The sequence below is a fragment of the Taeniopygia guttata genome, chromosome 2, assembly GCF_048771995.1.
Source record: "Taeniopygia guttata chromosome 2, bTaeGut7.mat, whole genome shotgun sequence".
Taxonomy (NCBI): Eukaryota; Metazoa; Chordata; class Aves; order Passeriformes; family Estrildidae; genus Taeniopygia; species Taeniopygia guttata.
The window spans coordinates 32,180,368-32,196,739 of record NC_133026.1 but is presented as its reverse complement, the minus strand read 5'-3'; the positions used below and the strand labels follow the sequence as shown (position 1 = coordinate 32,196,739).

General features: G+C 39.1%; 1 protein-coding gene across 2 annotated transcripts in view; it reads left to right on the top strand.

Annotated features, from left to right (window-relative positions):
- Positions 1-16,372, top strand: part of IGF2BP3 (insulin like growth factor 2 mRNA binding protein 3) — a 109,709-nt gene that overhangs the window by 62,182 nt on the left and 31,155 nt on the right. For both annotated transcript variants that reach the window (XM_072925623.1, XM_002192401.6), the window contains 3 exons: positions 7,400-7,451; positions 7,545-7,608; positions 15,777-16,061. In XM_072925623.1, the coding sequence (XP_072781724.1) occupies positions 7,400-7,451; positions 7,545-7,608; positions 15,777-16,061 (401 nt within the window). The remainder of the gene's footprint in view (positions 1-7,399; positions 7,452-7,544; positions 7,609-15,776; positions 16,062-16,372) is intronic.

Below are 16,372 nucleotides of genomic sequence, written 5' to 3'. Positions count from 1 at the left end.
CTTCCCTCATGCCGAGCCGCAGCAATGTCCTGGTAGCCCCGTCTGCCTGAGGAGGAGGGGGCCCCAACAGTTCCCACAAGGAGCACTGGGAATGGGGATTAGCTCCATAAAACTGCAGTTCCTGCCTTTAAGGACCAGTCAGTGTGACAATGTTTTTTAATTTTCTGGAAATAAGGATCGGTACTGAATCAGGAGTGTTAGCATTAGTGTTAACCTGGTTCATAAACTCCAGTGTTATCTGAAACTGCTTTTGAGGTTACACCTTCAGTGAGAAGAGAGGGGAGATTCATGAAGTATTGTAGAAGATATTGTGAAGTGCTTAATTATATTCAAATAATGTTGCATAAATACTTATGTCTGTGTTTTCAAACTTGTTTTCATTTAATTTAGATGAAGGGTTAGTGAAGATGTAGCTTTAGATGAAGCTGCCAATTGGCAGCTTTAGATGAAGCTGCCAATTTGGCCATCTCTACATGATTCGTTATTTCATAATACCTGTATCATGTTCCCTCTCACTCCTTTCCAAACTGAATTATCCTGCTCCCTTTAATCTCTTTGCGAAGGAGGCCACCCATGCATCTAATAAGTGGGTTTTTTTGCTTTTCTCTTAAACATTTCTCAAGTATTTTTTTTTCAGCCTTGCAGACCATTTAGTGCCATTTGTCAGCCTTGATACTATGAGTTTTCTTTCTTCATCTCATGCATCCTTAGCATAATGTACACTAATCTTTCTTCCTTATCAGACATTAAAGAGACTATTTCCAGCTTAGGGTGTAATGTGGGAATGTGAAAGCACATGAGAACTTTTTTGTGGGCTGTGTTCATCACCTGGGCTAATTTTGTATCCCAAAAAATTCTTTAGAAATTTCTTCTATTTCAGAGCTTTATTAGAATATTCTCTCAGTGAATTTTTCTATTGTATGAGTTATTTTTAGAAAAAAAGGAGAGAAAGGGAGTTTTGATACTGATGTTATCTGTAATGATTTATCATGTTGCTTATACTTGTTGGATTCCTTTTTTTTTAGAAGCCAGCCTTCTATTGGTAAATTATAGTAATTATACTTTAAGCAATTTCTGACTTAGCAGATTCATGGCAGATCCTTTAAAATGTTATTTAATATTAATGTGGTTTTAAAGCATTTAGCCCTTTCTTTTCTTTACCTTTTTTTAACTACACAGGGCTTTGTGTGTATATAAAAAAATTTTAAATGGTCCAGCAGTATTATCTGGAAATACTTAAACACATGTGTTATGTGGGGTTATTTATAATAGTTGTATTCACAGTTGCATATGATGCTCTACCTGAGACCTATTTTCAATTGCTTTCTATGTTTTGCTTAATTGAAAACACTGGAATTGAAATAGTCCACCGTATCCCATACTTGATTATTTCTTTTAGTTGAGCATGAAGTTCTACAGTGACAGCAAGGTAAATGAGGACCCAGTGTTTGCTCTTAGCACTGTAGGGAGGGACGCTGGCTGGGGCCAGAGGGAGGCTCTGCTGTCACCAAGTCCAGCCTGTGCAGTGGAGATGAGCAGTCCGTAAGAGTTGTGACCCAGTTATTCACCACACACTTTCTTAATTTGGTAGCAAGTCGAGGACTTTACAAACCCTTTTGGGGAAGACAAACCCTTTTGGTTAGGGGAATTGAATTTGTTGCCATGGCAAACTGAATCCTGCACGTTCTGGTCTCTGGTGCTGCGCTAACCTCCCTAAGCAGAAGTTGCTATTAGTTGCTAACAGCGTCTTCAGCTTGTCTTGTGATGAGCCTGAGGTCTTTCTTGCAGAAGTGCTGTGTTCCCCTTACTACCAGAAGTGGCTTTGAAGCTGCCCTTTGAACACACAGACGTGCTGAGCACTATGGAAAATCAAGCCCTTGGTGTCCAAATTGGTCACTCAATTAGTAGTTCCTTTGACAATTTTGTCTTTGTTCTCTGTGGTTCAGCATTACATTCTTAAAACCCTGGTAATGCCACCTAAACAGAATTGTATTATAGGGTAAACTTATTATTAGTTTTGAACATTTGGATATAACTGTAAGTTCCCAGGAGAAGAATTCACTCCAGGGTTTGTATGGGATGTGGTAAATAAGCCAGAGTTATTGTTTTCAGGCGCTGCCTTTCTGGTGTGTGCAAACAATGACTTCAGCAGCTTCCAGGCTTATTTTTCTGATTCTTCCAGACTATGGTCATGGTTTCATGAGACAGTAAACTGGGTTTTGGAGGGCCTACAAGATGAAAAACACCATCACCACACACTGCAGAGCATTGAGCCATTGCAGACTGGCTATGCCTATTCAAATGCCTTCACGAGGTTTTGGAGAAAGAACTGTGTCCTGGCAGACTGAACTGGGTATTCCATCTCCATGCTGCTTTGCCTTTACGAGGAACCTGCATGCTCTGACCTTTCTGGTGAAAATGGGCAAAGTTGCTGTGTTTGGACTGTGGAGGGCAGTGATGCAGAGAGGCTGCCCAGGCTGGGAGATGCACTGGGTGACCTGAAGCTGAGCTCACCTGTCCACCACAGTCTCCATTCAGGCAATGCAGTGTTATCCAATTATTACACTTTTCAAAAATTACCACCAGGAATTTATTAGGGGCTTCTTCATTTTAATTTTCCTTGTAAAGCCATGCTAACTGGGACTCTTGTTGGGGATATTGTTTTTTCATACCAACCAAAAATAATGTCAAACTGAAGGTGCTTTGAGGAGCCTTTTTGCCATGGTCAGCTGTTGGTAGCTGGTGGCTGTGAGAGGAGTGGCACCTCTGCCAAGGTAATGTCATACCTCCAAGTCACAAAATGCCAGGTCTGCTCCTGCTGCACTGCAAATTCTAGTACACCAGGGCCTGGTGGGGGCCACATTAGACTAGTTAGGCTCAATTAATATAATTAATGGAAAATGACATTATGTTGATTTTTTTTGTTTTGTTTTGGGTTTTTTTGTGTGTTTTTTTTTTTTTTTTTTTTAATATGGGCATAGGTATATCAAGAAAGTACTTGAAATACACAGATGGCATTTGTGGTTCAGCCAGGCTCAGTATCTCTGATATCAGCCTTGCCCTTTACCCACCCACATCTTCCTTTCCTTACCTGGCTCTTTTGTTTTCCTTCACCACACCCTTTCCCCGCCCCCCTCCTCCCCCCCATTACATCAAAATAGTTTGTTTGATAAATCACTTTGTACACTCAAAGTCTTTGCAGCCAAAAATTTCTATGTGGTTTTTCAACTGAATTACCCTAATACTTCTGTCTCCTTTAGCCCCTGGTATTTATGATTTCAGTTGTGTTGTCTAATTTTAATTCCTTGTCAACATGACACAGGAGTCATGGAAACAATGGGGTGGTGGTCTAATGGATTTGGTCTACATTAGTGGAGAAAATAACTTCGGGTTCTCCAGCACCACTGTGACATTCCTGTCACTAAGTGCATGTGTGAGAGAGAAACAGTATGGATAACTGTGCTTACAGACCAGATGTCTTGAGACGAATTTCCTTACAGTGTACAGCAGAAGTCCTACAGCACTATAAGATGATGTGTATAAAATAGTCTGCTCTGAAAGCACAGAAAGCTGCTCTGATATGTTCAAAAGTGCTACTTCTAAACCTGTGAAATCTGTATGAGAACTGTGCTATTTTAATGTGTGCATCAAGTGCTTGGTTTCACTGAAGAGTAACGTTTCCTTTTTTTCCATGTAAAGCAGCCTCTATCTGTGGGGCTTGGTGTAGGGTAATGCTGTTTATAATGAAGTCAGAATTGGCTTTTGGAGCCTGATGAATGAAAGTCCACAGTATAAGACTGCAGCTTTTTGTGAGAGAGACATCTGTGCTATAACAAGAGCAGGAGACCCAATTTAGACAACTGCTAGAAGGAGAGCTCAAGAAAAGGAAAGACCTTTTTTTCTAGCTTAGATTAAATATTTGTACAAATAAACTTTTCAGCTGCTCATCAGAATTGCTGCTGCACCACCAACTTGGCTTTGAATTTTGTTCTGATTGCCCAACAAGGCTGTACACGAAGAGCGTTACGGAAGAGCAGCTCAAACAAAACATGTTTGTTTTGCAGCAGAACTATGGGCTTTGGGCTAGAGAGAAAAATTTGGGGAGAAGGAAAAGATAGTGAGAGACATATGAAGAAATGAAAGATGTGAATAGAAACTGACTGTTGCAGTAAATACATGTGAAGCAAGAAACATGTGCATGAATTAAGTTCTGTGTTTTGAAAGTGAGTTACAATAGAAGATATGGCTTTGAATATGACTGCAATGCCTTTGCCCAACTGGATCAGCTGGTTCAGTTAAGAGTGTTCTCACCCACGAAACTTAGTCCTCACACTCACTCACACATACCCCAACTGCTGCTGAGACTTTTGTACTAGTGCATTTTAAGTACAGTCTAGCTAAAAGGCTACCTCTGCAGGGTTGATCTCACTTAAAATCCTGCTGCATGAGGCTGATGGTGATGAAAATTCAAGTTTCTCCTGAAGAAAGTGCTGTAGAGAGCAAGTGTCTTTGACCAAAGAGGATTGTTTCTTATTTTGGTTAAAGTAAGCTCCAATCCTTTGAGGAAACTTCTCATAAATCTGTTCAGTAAAGCAACCCTTTAAAAACATTGGGAACCCAAATCACTTGGATTAAAGCCCAGATGGACACTGACCAAAATGGATCAGAAGAGGATTAAGGAGCAGCATAAGTGGAGAACTCCTGCTGGAGAAGGGTGTGATGCTGAATATACCATTCTGGCTGCTCCTCAGCATTAACAGCAAAGCAGTCTTTGGGTTCTTAGGCTCCTGGGAGCAGATGCAAGGGATAGTGTGTTGAGAAGTTTCTGATGGCTGATCACAAACATCCTTGAAAGTACTTTTTAGAGAAAATGTGTCTTTTAGAAGTTGTGTGGATTTAGCTTTAAAGCATTTATTTTCTTGATGAAGATGCTGACTTTAATACATGGGTTGCAATATAAAGGAATGCTTAGCCCAGGATATAAATTTAATATAGAAATACCTTACAAAAATATTGATTAGTTATTACCAAGCAAACCATACAAAATATTGGTTAACTGACTGGTGATTAAAACACCAAGCAAACTGTTGTGGTACATTTGATATTCTAGCACTGCTCTTTGCCAGTATGAAAAAGGATGAAAATGAAATTGTGTGATGAAATGAGGCAGCTTTGGGGCAGAATGGCCATGAGCTGGTGGTCTGCACGGTTCAAACATAATAACAGCTAAACACATTTGCTCATGTTGTGGCATGGTCTGCAGTGTAGAACAGCACAGGTGTTGGCATACTGTAGGGACAAAGGAATTGCTTTATCAGACTAATGAACTCTTTGGTGTCTTATTTCAACTAGACATCTCAGAAAGGATCTCTAGGCCAGGAAAATCTTTGCTTTTCTTCTTTTAAATCCCTGACCCCCACCTGAGATTCTGTTCACCCACTGGTTTCAGCGGATCCCTTAAGCAGTCTGTGGAAGGTTTTCCTCTGATCTCATGCTGTGGCTCTCTTGGCTTGTGTGAGGTACAGCTGCAGACCTGCAAGATCTCACAACTCTCCTACTCATCTGTGCCAGTGTTTTCATTTTCTTAAAAGCATCTTGCAGAGACTTTTAATATATTTTAATTCCCTGGAGCATCTCTGCTTTGGTAATATTTAGTAAATTTCAGAGCAAACATTCACTTAGATTCCAATTGTCAGATCCGAGGAGCAGCAGAAAAATGATTTTTTAGGGGATTGAAAAGGCAAACTCTCAGACTAGGCTAATCTCTACTTGTAGAATGAGAGGACAATTAACAACTTGTCTATGAAAACAAAACTATTGCCAAGAAAACTTACTAGAGTCTCTACAAGAAGCATGGGGAAATTCTGCAGTTAGAAGCAGTAATACATTGCTCCAACTTGGTGAGCACTGCATTGGCTTTTAAATACCTGGTTTGAAATGTTACCTTTGAAACATCTATGTGCAGTTTAAACTTTAGTAGGTGGTAAATAGTGGAAATTGCACTGACATAAGTTGTCTCCAGGTTTGGCATATAAACTGCAGTTTATCATAGAAATGTCTCTTACATTGTAGTAAAAGTACGTGGTAGATTCATAGATTATAATTTAGGAATTATAATCTCATGAAGCTGTAGACTGAATTTTACCTTTTTACATTTTTAAGGACTGGGGTTTTGTGCACACTTGATTGCTGGTTATAGCAAAGGAAAGTGTACTGCAATGGGAATCACCAGAGATGCTTTTTTAATGCCTACTGCCTTCCTTTTATCTTTGCTTCCTTGTTTTCTTCCTTTCCCAAAGGGGTTTCCTCCCTTTCTTATTTACCTTTCCCCTTAAGAGATTAGCTTAAGAAATGTCATTTCAGTTACAGAAGGGAGTGCAATCTTACTTTTTCACTTCTTATTGTAAATTGTGGACTTTTCCAGCATCAGTTAAATTTGAGACAAAATATTGGGGTTCAATACACCTCAATGCTGCACTTATGTCTTTGCTAGTTACTGCCAGAGTCACCAGCAACATTATTTCTCACCAGGAAGAAAATAAACTCTATACCATGTGAATTTTGGATATGGTACAACTGTGGGTGTGTTAATGCTTTTACTGGAATACTCTGACACCCTGATTTTTCTCCAGAAGCTTGTATATGTCCCCCTTCTTCATCCTCCATTTGACAAGAATAAAACTATGCAAAATACAACTACTTAATTTAGATTTCTTTTGCCCCTTGTCACATACGTTTACTCATTTCTTCCTAGCTTTCTACTGAAGGAAAAATTAATTGTGACTTTCAAATAATGGTGAAGATACTGTTGTGAGTGGTTCCTCTGGCATGGTGATCTTTGAGAAATCTGCCAAATAATTGTGAAACTACTCTTCATGTGCTGATTATTCTTGTTACCTTCTCTACACAGACATTTCCCCACTAAGGAAGAAAATAACACATTCATGTACAACCTAAGTGTGTTGGTAGGAAAAACCCCAATAACTCCAAACAGGGACAAAATTAGATATATATTCTTGGAATACATAGAGAAAGTTTTATTTCTGATTTGCTTCTCTCTAATTCTTTCTGCCTCTGCTTTAGCCCACTCTGAGAACAGGTGACTTGGGGGTTTATTTTCAAAGTTTGGAATATACAGTCCAGTGTGCCTACCTAAGGTTATATTTTGTATTTTCACATTAATGAAAATTTAAATGCAGACTTTTTCATATGAGAGAGAAAACAAGCAATGTGTATTTGTTCTTCCTGGAATAATAATTTCTTCTTTATTGGAATGGCTGTCTTAAATGATCTGTATCCTCCTATGATAATTTTTTAAATTCTGGTGGTTTTTAGAGGCTTTTTTGTTTTGCATATCTGCTTTGAAATTTAAATATGTAATTTCTTTTACCTCTTATAGGTGCTGGATAGTTTGTTAGCTCAGTATGGAACTGTGGAGAACTGTGAGCAAGGTACTGTTTCAACTCTCAATTTGCTTTTAAATGTGTAGTGGGAAGTGAGTGCACACTGAACTTACCCTCCTTTTGATGCATTTTCCTTTCTAGTGAACACTGACACGGAGACTGCAGTTGTAAATGTAACATATGGCAATAAGGACCAGGCTAGACAGTAAGTATCTTTAGTTGTTGCTGTCACCTAACTTGCATTTTGGAGTTCATGTTGTTGTGATGTTATATGTGACTTATCACGTCACCATTTTAACAGTAAGTTAAGCCTTGACGGTTAAGAAAGTCTGTAGTTTACCTTAATTAACAATTTTTAAAATTAACTTTTCTTTCATTTGGATAAAAAGTAAATTAATAATCTTTAAAAATTGAAAAATTGAAGAAATTTACCTTATTGGAGAGAGCAGAAAGTTAATTTGCCAGTGAGAGAGGTTGGGAGTTACTGTTTAATGATATTTTTAGCCATGTTTTAGTGATGCCCTCTTGCAGTGTTCATTGTTTTGTGTCTGTTTCTTAACAAATAATCATAGCAAAAATAACAGGAAAAAAATGTAGCTGCTAACCAGACTACAGGGCTTTTTCATTAGAAAATTTAATGCTGCTTCCAACACACAAAAGGTGTGTGCATACCTTAAATAATTTATTTGTTATTTTTTAAATTTAGGCCACATATTTTATGCTTCTTTATATATTCAGTAACTAAGTACTTTTAATCTAGATATTAAAATTTAAAATTATTTTACTTAATCATTGCTTGTGCATACTTTTCCTTTTAAAATCTGTATTATGTACCATGCTAAAGATTTAATTTTGTTTCTCTACCACAAAAAAAGGACTTGCGTGGTTCTTAAGTTTTAATCTGGTGACACAAACTTACTTCCTCTCTTTCTAGTCATAGCAGGTCCAACAAAACCAAACTCATGGAATAGCCTACAATGGGCTTTCTATTTTAACTTTGAAATTTCTGCCACCTTGTGGCAAACTAAAACCAGCAGTTAAGATGCAGCGTGTGCTTATGGTGTGCATTAATTCAAAATTACAAATGAAATAATATTTGTACATATAATTAACTAATTATCATCTGTGTGTAACTTGAATGCAACACATGTATTTAATCTTTCAAAGCATTAGGTTACTTGTAAATGTATTATAAACAAATGTGATGGGAAACTTGTGTCAGTGGTATCTCCTGTGTATGCTGGAGCTGAAGGAAACAATGTTTTTCTTGAATTCACTGTTTTATTTTTCTCAAAACCTGAATTGTTCTAACAAGTTCTTCAGGTTCTTCTGTTACTTTTGATTCTGTTGTGTAGCAAATAAGAAAGGCTGTATTTCTAGTTCTGAAGAAATTTACAATGGTGCAGTATTACAGATTAATACTACATGTGCCAGTTTCTCCTTTGAAAATATAAGAAGTACTAAAAATACCATGGAAAGAAGCATGATATATTTTTTTGAGCTGTCATCTGTGATGTGCATTCCTGGACTTGTGCACTCCCTTGTGAAGATGCAAACAACAGTTTCGTCCCCAGATTTACGTGCTAAAATTTAAGGTCAATCCCAAGGAAACGCTGGGATAAGGAAAGACTGTGAAGAAGTGTCTAAGATAATGTTTTCTTTTACATAAGAAACCATGTGACACTAAATGAGAACCTCTTGAGTTAGAAGCAGGCAAATTGGCATGCAGCATGGGTGTTGTAGGGGAGCTGAAGAGATACAGGCTGAATGACAGCAGTTTGGTTCCTTGGAATGGGTAGGGCAAGTGGAGGAGCATTGATGTGCTTTTGTGAATGCTTTCACATAACACAGGTTTTCTAAGCAGATGAGTCCATTTTGTCTGCAAAAATGTTAGCTGAGATTGTCCGAGTTTGGGACGTGACCTTGCAACTGTTTAGAAACCCATAGGAGAAATGGCTAGATAGATCAAGGTGACCAATTCCTCAACTGAGGAATTGGAATGCAGGCTCACTACAGGTCCTGCATGTGTGTGGGTATTCCATAGTGACTGCAGTGCTGTTTCAGTGAAATGGTTTTCCCAGACATGACCTAGCTTTGCTGCTTGGAACTGGCTGTGGGGGACAACTGTGGCAGTGGGGAGGGAGTGTGCAGGTGTTGATAGTTGATAAAGGCAATGCTGGCCATCCTACGAAGGACATGCAGTAACAAGAACTGACTTTATCAAAAGCTGTTTAGGTTTGCAAAGAGTCAGAAGCTGGCAACAATCTTTGTAGTTTGGAATTCAGCTCTTTAGGGTAAATACTGCTCTTTGCCACAGCTTTTGGATCAAACACCATGACGTGAAGATTTCTATGCTGCCACATACAATGAGTGGGTCCCTAGTTCTAACTGCACCTCTGCTGTACTTTTTGCAATGCACACACTAACCTCACAGTAGTGTTGGCTGACAGACCATGCAGAGTTGGCTACTTCCCTGCTGTATATCTGTATGGCATTGCCATGACTGTTGGAGTGTGTACTGGCAGTGTGTTGTGAGTGAGCTGTAACACAATCTGGAGATACTTTTGATAAGCAGTTCTAAGCAAGTGTGGTATGCATTGCTTGGAGGACAGTACTTTTGAATAAAACTTGTGGTTCTGCCCAGCTGGGAAACTGAGCCGTCTTCTGTCTTGCAAATTTAAGTAGTTGTGGCAGAGGTTTTTTTCCTCTAGGCTGGTACTACAGCTGTGGCATGTTCAGTTCAGGTCTGCATCCAAAATTAATTTGGAAAATGAAAGCACTAAAGATTGCTGCAGTGTTTTTGAGAAAGCAGTCTTAGCGTGCACAGCACTCAAAATCTGAGATGTGCACAGTTCCTGACTTCTAGCTGGGACATAGGTCTGTTTCTTTGACCTGTTGTAGTGGTATCTCTTTCCTAGCTGGAGAGGTACAGCCTGTCTTGTCAGAAAAAGCAGGATGCTGCTTCTGGCCAATGTGGCCAGAGCAAGGAAACTAGCATGGCAAATCAGGTACTTTTTGGCAGCCCAGGAGCATTGTAGAGGGATGTGCAGAGTAATGTGTGGGCCTTGGAAAGCCACCCTTTGCTCTCTAGCACTGTGAGTAGAAAAAAGGAGACTGGCACTACCAGGTCTGACACCACATCCCTTCTATCCTCTCCTGCAAGCACTTGGGAGGAAGAGAGATTTGTTCTGGCTCTCAAACTGCCCCTGCTGCTCTCATTCCCAGAAACTGGGAGAGGGCTCTATAAAGCATGTGCTCTGCTGTGGCATAGGCAATGATTGAATGTTGTGGTGGGTTGTGGAATATTTGGAAGAGAGGAGAGGGTGAGGCATAGAGCCTGGAGCCTGTGGTTCACCCTGTGCAACCCAACCAGCTGCACGCAGGTGCTGAGGCAGCCTGGGACATGCTTAGCAAAAGACAACCCCCCTTTTCCTGATATCAATCCCTGACTGCAACCAACAGGACATGCTGTGTCCTTGTGACATGCTGCCACCTAAATTATGGCTGATATCTTCAAAAGTTATACCACCTTCTCTTTCCCTCCCCCAAAGATTCCAGTGTGTAGGATTCCAGTATATATGTTACAGGATTTAGTTCTAGCCAGGATTTTGAAAGTCCACTGATGATCACCTCTTAACCAGAATACTTGCAAAAAAATTTTTAGTACCCTGTCAGTGAAGCACACATCTGTGTATGTGTGCACAACATGTATCCTTGAATGAATGAGGGCTCACATAACTAATACTTTTACATGCCATTGTGGGTCAGGGCTAATGTTGCCATAGGAATGATAATACTGAAAATTCAGTGGTATATTATAAGCTTAGGTTTTGTTCTGGCTTTGTTTTCAGAAGTACTGGTGAAACCTATATTTTTATATTATATTAAAAAAATTATACTCAAGAAAATTTGCCATGTTATGTCTTCTCATATGCAATTGTATCTGTTCAGGGACAAAAAAAGAAAAGTGGTGTATGTAAAAGCTGCATGTGGGAGTGAAACATGTCCTCCTTCTATTGCTTAGTGTCATCATGCCATCAGTGGAAGAATGATTTCCAGCACGAGACTTGGTGCTTTTACTATAATAATTTATCTGGGGTGTTTAACTTCCACTAGCATCAAAAGGGAGAAGTAGGCTGGGTGAGCATCCTCTCATAGGGAGCTCATGAGGGGACAGTGGTGAGATGTCATTTTGATGGGAAAAACTCAGGAGACTAATTTACATAATATTTGTTTAAAGGTTTAATTTTTATGTAGGAACTTCTGCTTCTGCGCAGGTGTCACATGAACATAAGCCAGGCTGCTATCCATCTTATCAGTACATAGACAGTAGTTGCTGCAGCCTCTTAATGAATTCATTTTTATTAAAAAATTCAGAATTATGCTAAGAGATTTCTGTGTACCAGCTCTTGCTGGTATGTGAAATAGAAACATTTTCCGTTGCTACTAAATATAAAGGATGAGTTCAGGGAGGAGGGCACCTCTTAATGGGGCAGATAACTGAATTTTTCTTCATCTTTGTTCTCATTGGGTGACTCTTTAGGCTTTTAGCTTCTGTGTAAAAGATGGTTTGTGGCTTTTTTCAGCAGTGCTCCCTGACAGAAGTAGTCTGCATGGCCTTTATTAATGTGAGGTCGTGGAAGGAGACCCTCCCCCCCACCTTTCCCCCAGCACTTGGGAAGGCAGAGGTCTTTGTGGGAGGATAGAGGTGGTGTTGCTGTGTTCTGGAGTTCTCAAGGTGGTCAGTCAGTTGGAGTATTTGCTTTACAAAGGAGTTTGATGTAACCTGTGGACTGCAGCAATGACAATTATCATTTTCAGCTTTGCCTTAAACAGACGTCCCTGGTGCTGTGAAGAACTGGTCACTTGCTTTTAGCTGAGGCTCAAACTTCCCCTGAGAGCAGTGCTGTTCTACAGGAATTTTGCATCCATCTAGAAGACAGTTCTTAACCACTTGTCTCTTCCTGGATTTTCTTCCATATCTGTCTCTCCAGCCCCCAAGGCAATACCTAGATGCCTCTAAAATTGAGCTTGTTATGGTGCTGAAGGGCTGCTGAATCATCACATTTCCTAATTCTAGCCCTATGTTTTGTGCCACAAAATTGATAAAAATTAGTCCAGAACAACTGAAGAAAAGTGTATGACAGTACTTTAAAAACCTAGTGAAAACTGTCAAATATTGGAATGTGAAGGCCAGAATCAATAGCCAAAGGGATCTTTCCAAAGCTATTTTTTTTTCCCCCTCTGTAAAAATGCACTAGAACTGTGTATGGGCTACATCCACTACAAATCAGTTATCTTGGCATTCCACTGTGCATACCCAATTCAGTGTAGAATATGGGACCACATACCCAAGAAATACCAGTTCCACAAAGGCTTGAGAGATCAGCATTTAATTATTGATTCTTCTTCTGACTTCCCATCATTTGAGCAAGTCAAACTATAAAACAAGTCAGGCTGTAAAATATGGAGAACTCAGTGATTCACAGGGTGAATTAGTGTGCTACTTTTCCATGTCATCATATGGTTTTGGTGGCCAGAGATTGTTCACTGTTGACATAATTAATTTTCCACAATGGCAAATTAACTTTTCTCAGTTTGCTTTGAATTTAAGGTACTTATAGACATATGGAACCATTTAGCAATTTATAAATTGTTATTAAGATGAAAACCTTCTCTCCAGGAAAATTATGGTGCATATTTGTGGATATATGTGTGTGTATGTATGTATATGTATATATATATGTTTATATTTTTATATATACTTGTTGATGTGAAGTGTTTTGTGGGAAGCCATGATAGGTATGAAGCCTGGCTGCAAACAATAATCCTAGTAATTCCTTTCCCAACCACTTCTAAGGAAGAGTGAGTATTCTGGTGCACTGATTTACTGTCAGGTTTTGTGTTAATGCTGGAATTCTGGTCAAAGATGTGTTAAAGCCAGTGTAAGCTGATGTATTTTAGCAAAGAGGCAATGTCTGAACTTGTAAAATAAATGTGTGGAGGGAAATGATTTTGGATGGACATTAATCTGGAGCATATCAGCACATTTGCAAAAAAATTGGTGTTCATCTCTCCAACACTTTGATGTTTGATTGCAAAAGAAACAGGGCTTGTGCAACTGGATGGCCTGGCAGTGCCTTTCCCTTTCTGGTAGCAATTCAGCTTTTTGGTTGATTTCAGTGAAACTCAAGGTAGAAATAGAGGTCATTGATATTTGCAACAAATAAGAAATTCGTATGTTTAGGGTGTATAAAAAGGAAAGGTCTCAGACCCCTTTTCCAAGTAGGATGTCCAGAGAGAGACTTCAGTGAAATGCCTTTCAGGCATTGGAAATCTATGCAGAAATTAAAAATTGAGACAGATCCATAGAAACACAAGTCTCACTAGTCTGCTCAATGCTCTTCCTGATTTGTAAACATGTTTTATTGTGTAATAAAATGCTCTTCAGTATCCATGGAGTAAAAGTTTAAAACTCTGAGCTCTGAAATAACCTCACCAAATTTTAATCCAGCTCATTTGCCACTTGCTCTAAAGGATTCTTCTATTATGGGAGTAATTACACTCCTGGCAATTCCTAAAGGACCTGTGTCTCATTTGGTTAACAGAAGTATTTAATGAACAGTGATCAGTTATTCAATATTTCACTTTCTTTGTTCATTGGCATTGCCTTGGGCCTTATTTATTATCAGCACTTATTAAACATTGTTCCAAAGACACAAATTACTTGTGTTCTTATAAGCTCTTCACTGTCAGACTGGAGTATTTTGAGGATGCTGGATTAACTCCTGGGAGATGAGGGACCTGTTATCTTTGGTATCCAAATACCACTTCTGAACTGGGCTTCAACGACTGCTTGTGACACAAACTGTCAAATGGGATACCCAGGAGACAAATAGTATTTTTCACTTGCCGCCCTTGAAAATGTAGGCAATTGGCTATCATCATTCTTTATCTCTGTAGTAGAGGCAGGAGTAAAAGTGTTGCTGAGGCTAATGTTTGGTAATTGACTGTAAAGTCTTTCAAATGTGCATGAATGGAGGGGCTCTGTTAAGTTTCCAAATTCAGAGGCCTTGCTCCAGAGCATATTGTTGGAGCTTTTTAATGAAAATATTGGTGAGTTCTTTAATAAAAAATGGAGACTCCCTCCCTCCTTTTAAATTTACTTTAAATTTTGTTTTTCAAGAAAATCTGTCAGTAATCTTTGGTTAAATATTAAGTCTGGCATTTATAAAGTATCCTGTATCAGTGCATATTTCAGTGATCAGTATATTGCTGATAATCTGAATAGTAATGCTTGTTGTAGCAAAAGTTGAAATGCCTTTTTGGGGCAAATATATTTATTTTATACCACTGGTTTACCAATGTGCTTCATGTAGCTTAGTTATTCCTACTCTTTGCTAGATATTTAGTGTTATTAACTCTACTCTGTGAGTGGAAGGTATTCTAGCTTCTGTAAATATGTCATTTTTGAGTTGAATTGTATTCCTCCTGTGAAGAGGAGACCCAAGAGCACCTGCAGACTTGTCCTTGGTTAGGAAGAGGGACAGAGCAGAGGCAATGCTGAGCGACCAGGAGGTTTTCAGCATGAGGAACCACAACTGAGAGGGGGTTGGGTACATTTGGACATTATCCCTCTGTAATGCTTTACTAAAAGAACAAGAGAAGTTGAAACATTTTGAATGCCTTCTAACACTTTACTTTTATTGAGAATTTAATGTATACATGGGGCATTAGTTTCCTTGTTAGCTTTTAAACCTACCTATAATGTGACTAATTAGTAAGTTGCAAGGTGGTGTTGCAGTCTAAGGGGCACTTCAGATGCCTTGACTGGCTTTGAGTGCTTTCTTTCCTGCTGAAATGAAGGTGCTTTCTTCTTTCATATTTTTTTTTTCCCATTCCTGTCACAGCTATATCAGTTATTGCAAAAGCTCCAGCCAAATAGCTGTGCTGGCAAAAACCCTAATGAAGGTGCTGTGATAGCAGCTAAAAAGTTTTCCCTCTGGTGCAGCTTTAATTCTATTTGGGAAATTGATTTAAATTAAATCAGGCAAAAGAATGCTTTTGAGTGTATAAGCTCTGTCTCCTGTGAGGTTTTGCTGATCGGGTTGGACCAGCAAAACCTTTAAAGTGCATAGAAGCCCAGAACAAGCAAGAGCTAACTTGTAGTACTTAATACAGTGACTTTGTGTAATCAAAATTTTGGCTGAAGAATTTAAAATGTAACTTTTCATCTTGGAATGTGTTTTTAGTTTTCCTTTCCTTTAGAAAGGACAGAAGTCTATGTCTGAATAATTTATCATTTCATAAGGCCTTGCATGTGCTCGTGGGGCTTTTTTAATCTCCTCTCTCCTTCCCTTTCCAAATAAACAGAGCAATAGAAAAACTGAACGGGTTTCAGCTTGAAAACTATTCCTTGAAAGTTGCATACATCCCTGATGAGATGGCAGCCCAGCAACCTCCACAGCAACATCCCCAGGGAAGACGTGGATTTGGCCAGAGGGGTCCTCCCAGGCAAGGGTCACCCGGCGCAACCACGCGGCAGAAACCACAGTCGGACGTTCCTCTACGGATGCTGGTTCCCACACAGTTTGTAGGAGCCATTATCGGGAAAGAAGGAGCAACAATCCGAAACATTACCAAGCAGACACAGTCCAAGTAAGTTATTTTACAAAACTGATGAATAGCTTTAATGTTGCGTCATCGTTGCTTGTGTAAAGAGGAATTTGTAGAACTTCATTACCAATCTGCATGGTCAGAGAGCAAATTAAGACAACGGAGAACAGGAAATATTTTGCAATATTTATTTAAGGACTGGATTCTGTCTTTGATATGTGTTCAAATACTAGCTGACTTTTATTCCTCTGTAAAATAGGAGTGCTAGCAGGATGGTACTCTGTTGGAGAGTTTTGCTTACAGATGTACTAATATGGTTCTGGCACAAAAAGTGAAACTGAAAGAGCTGTAAT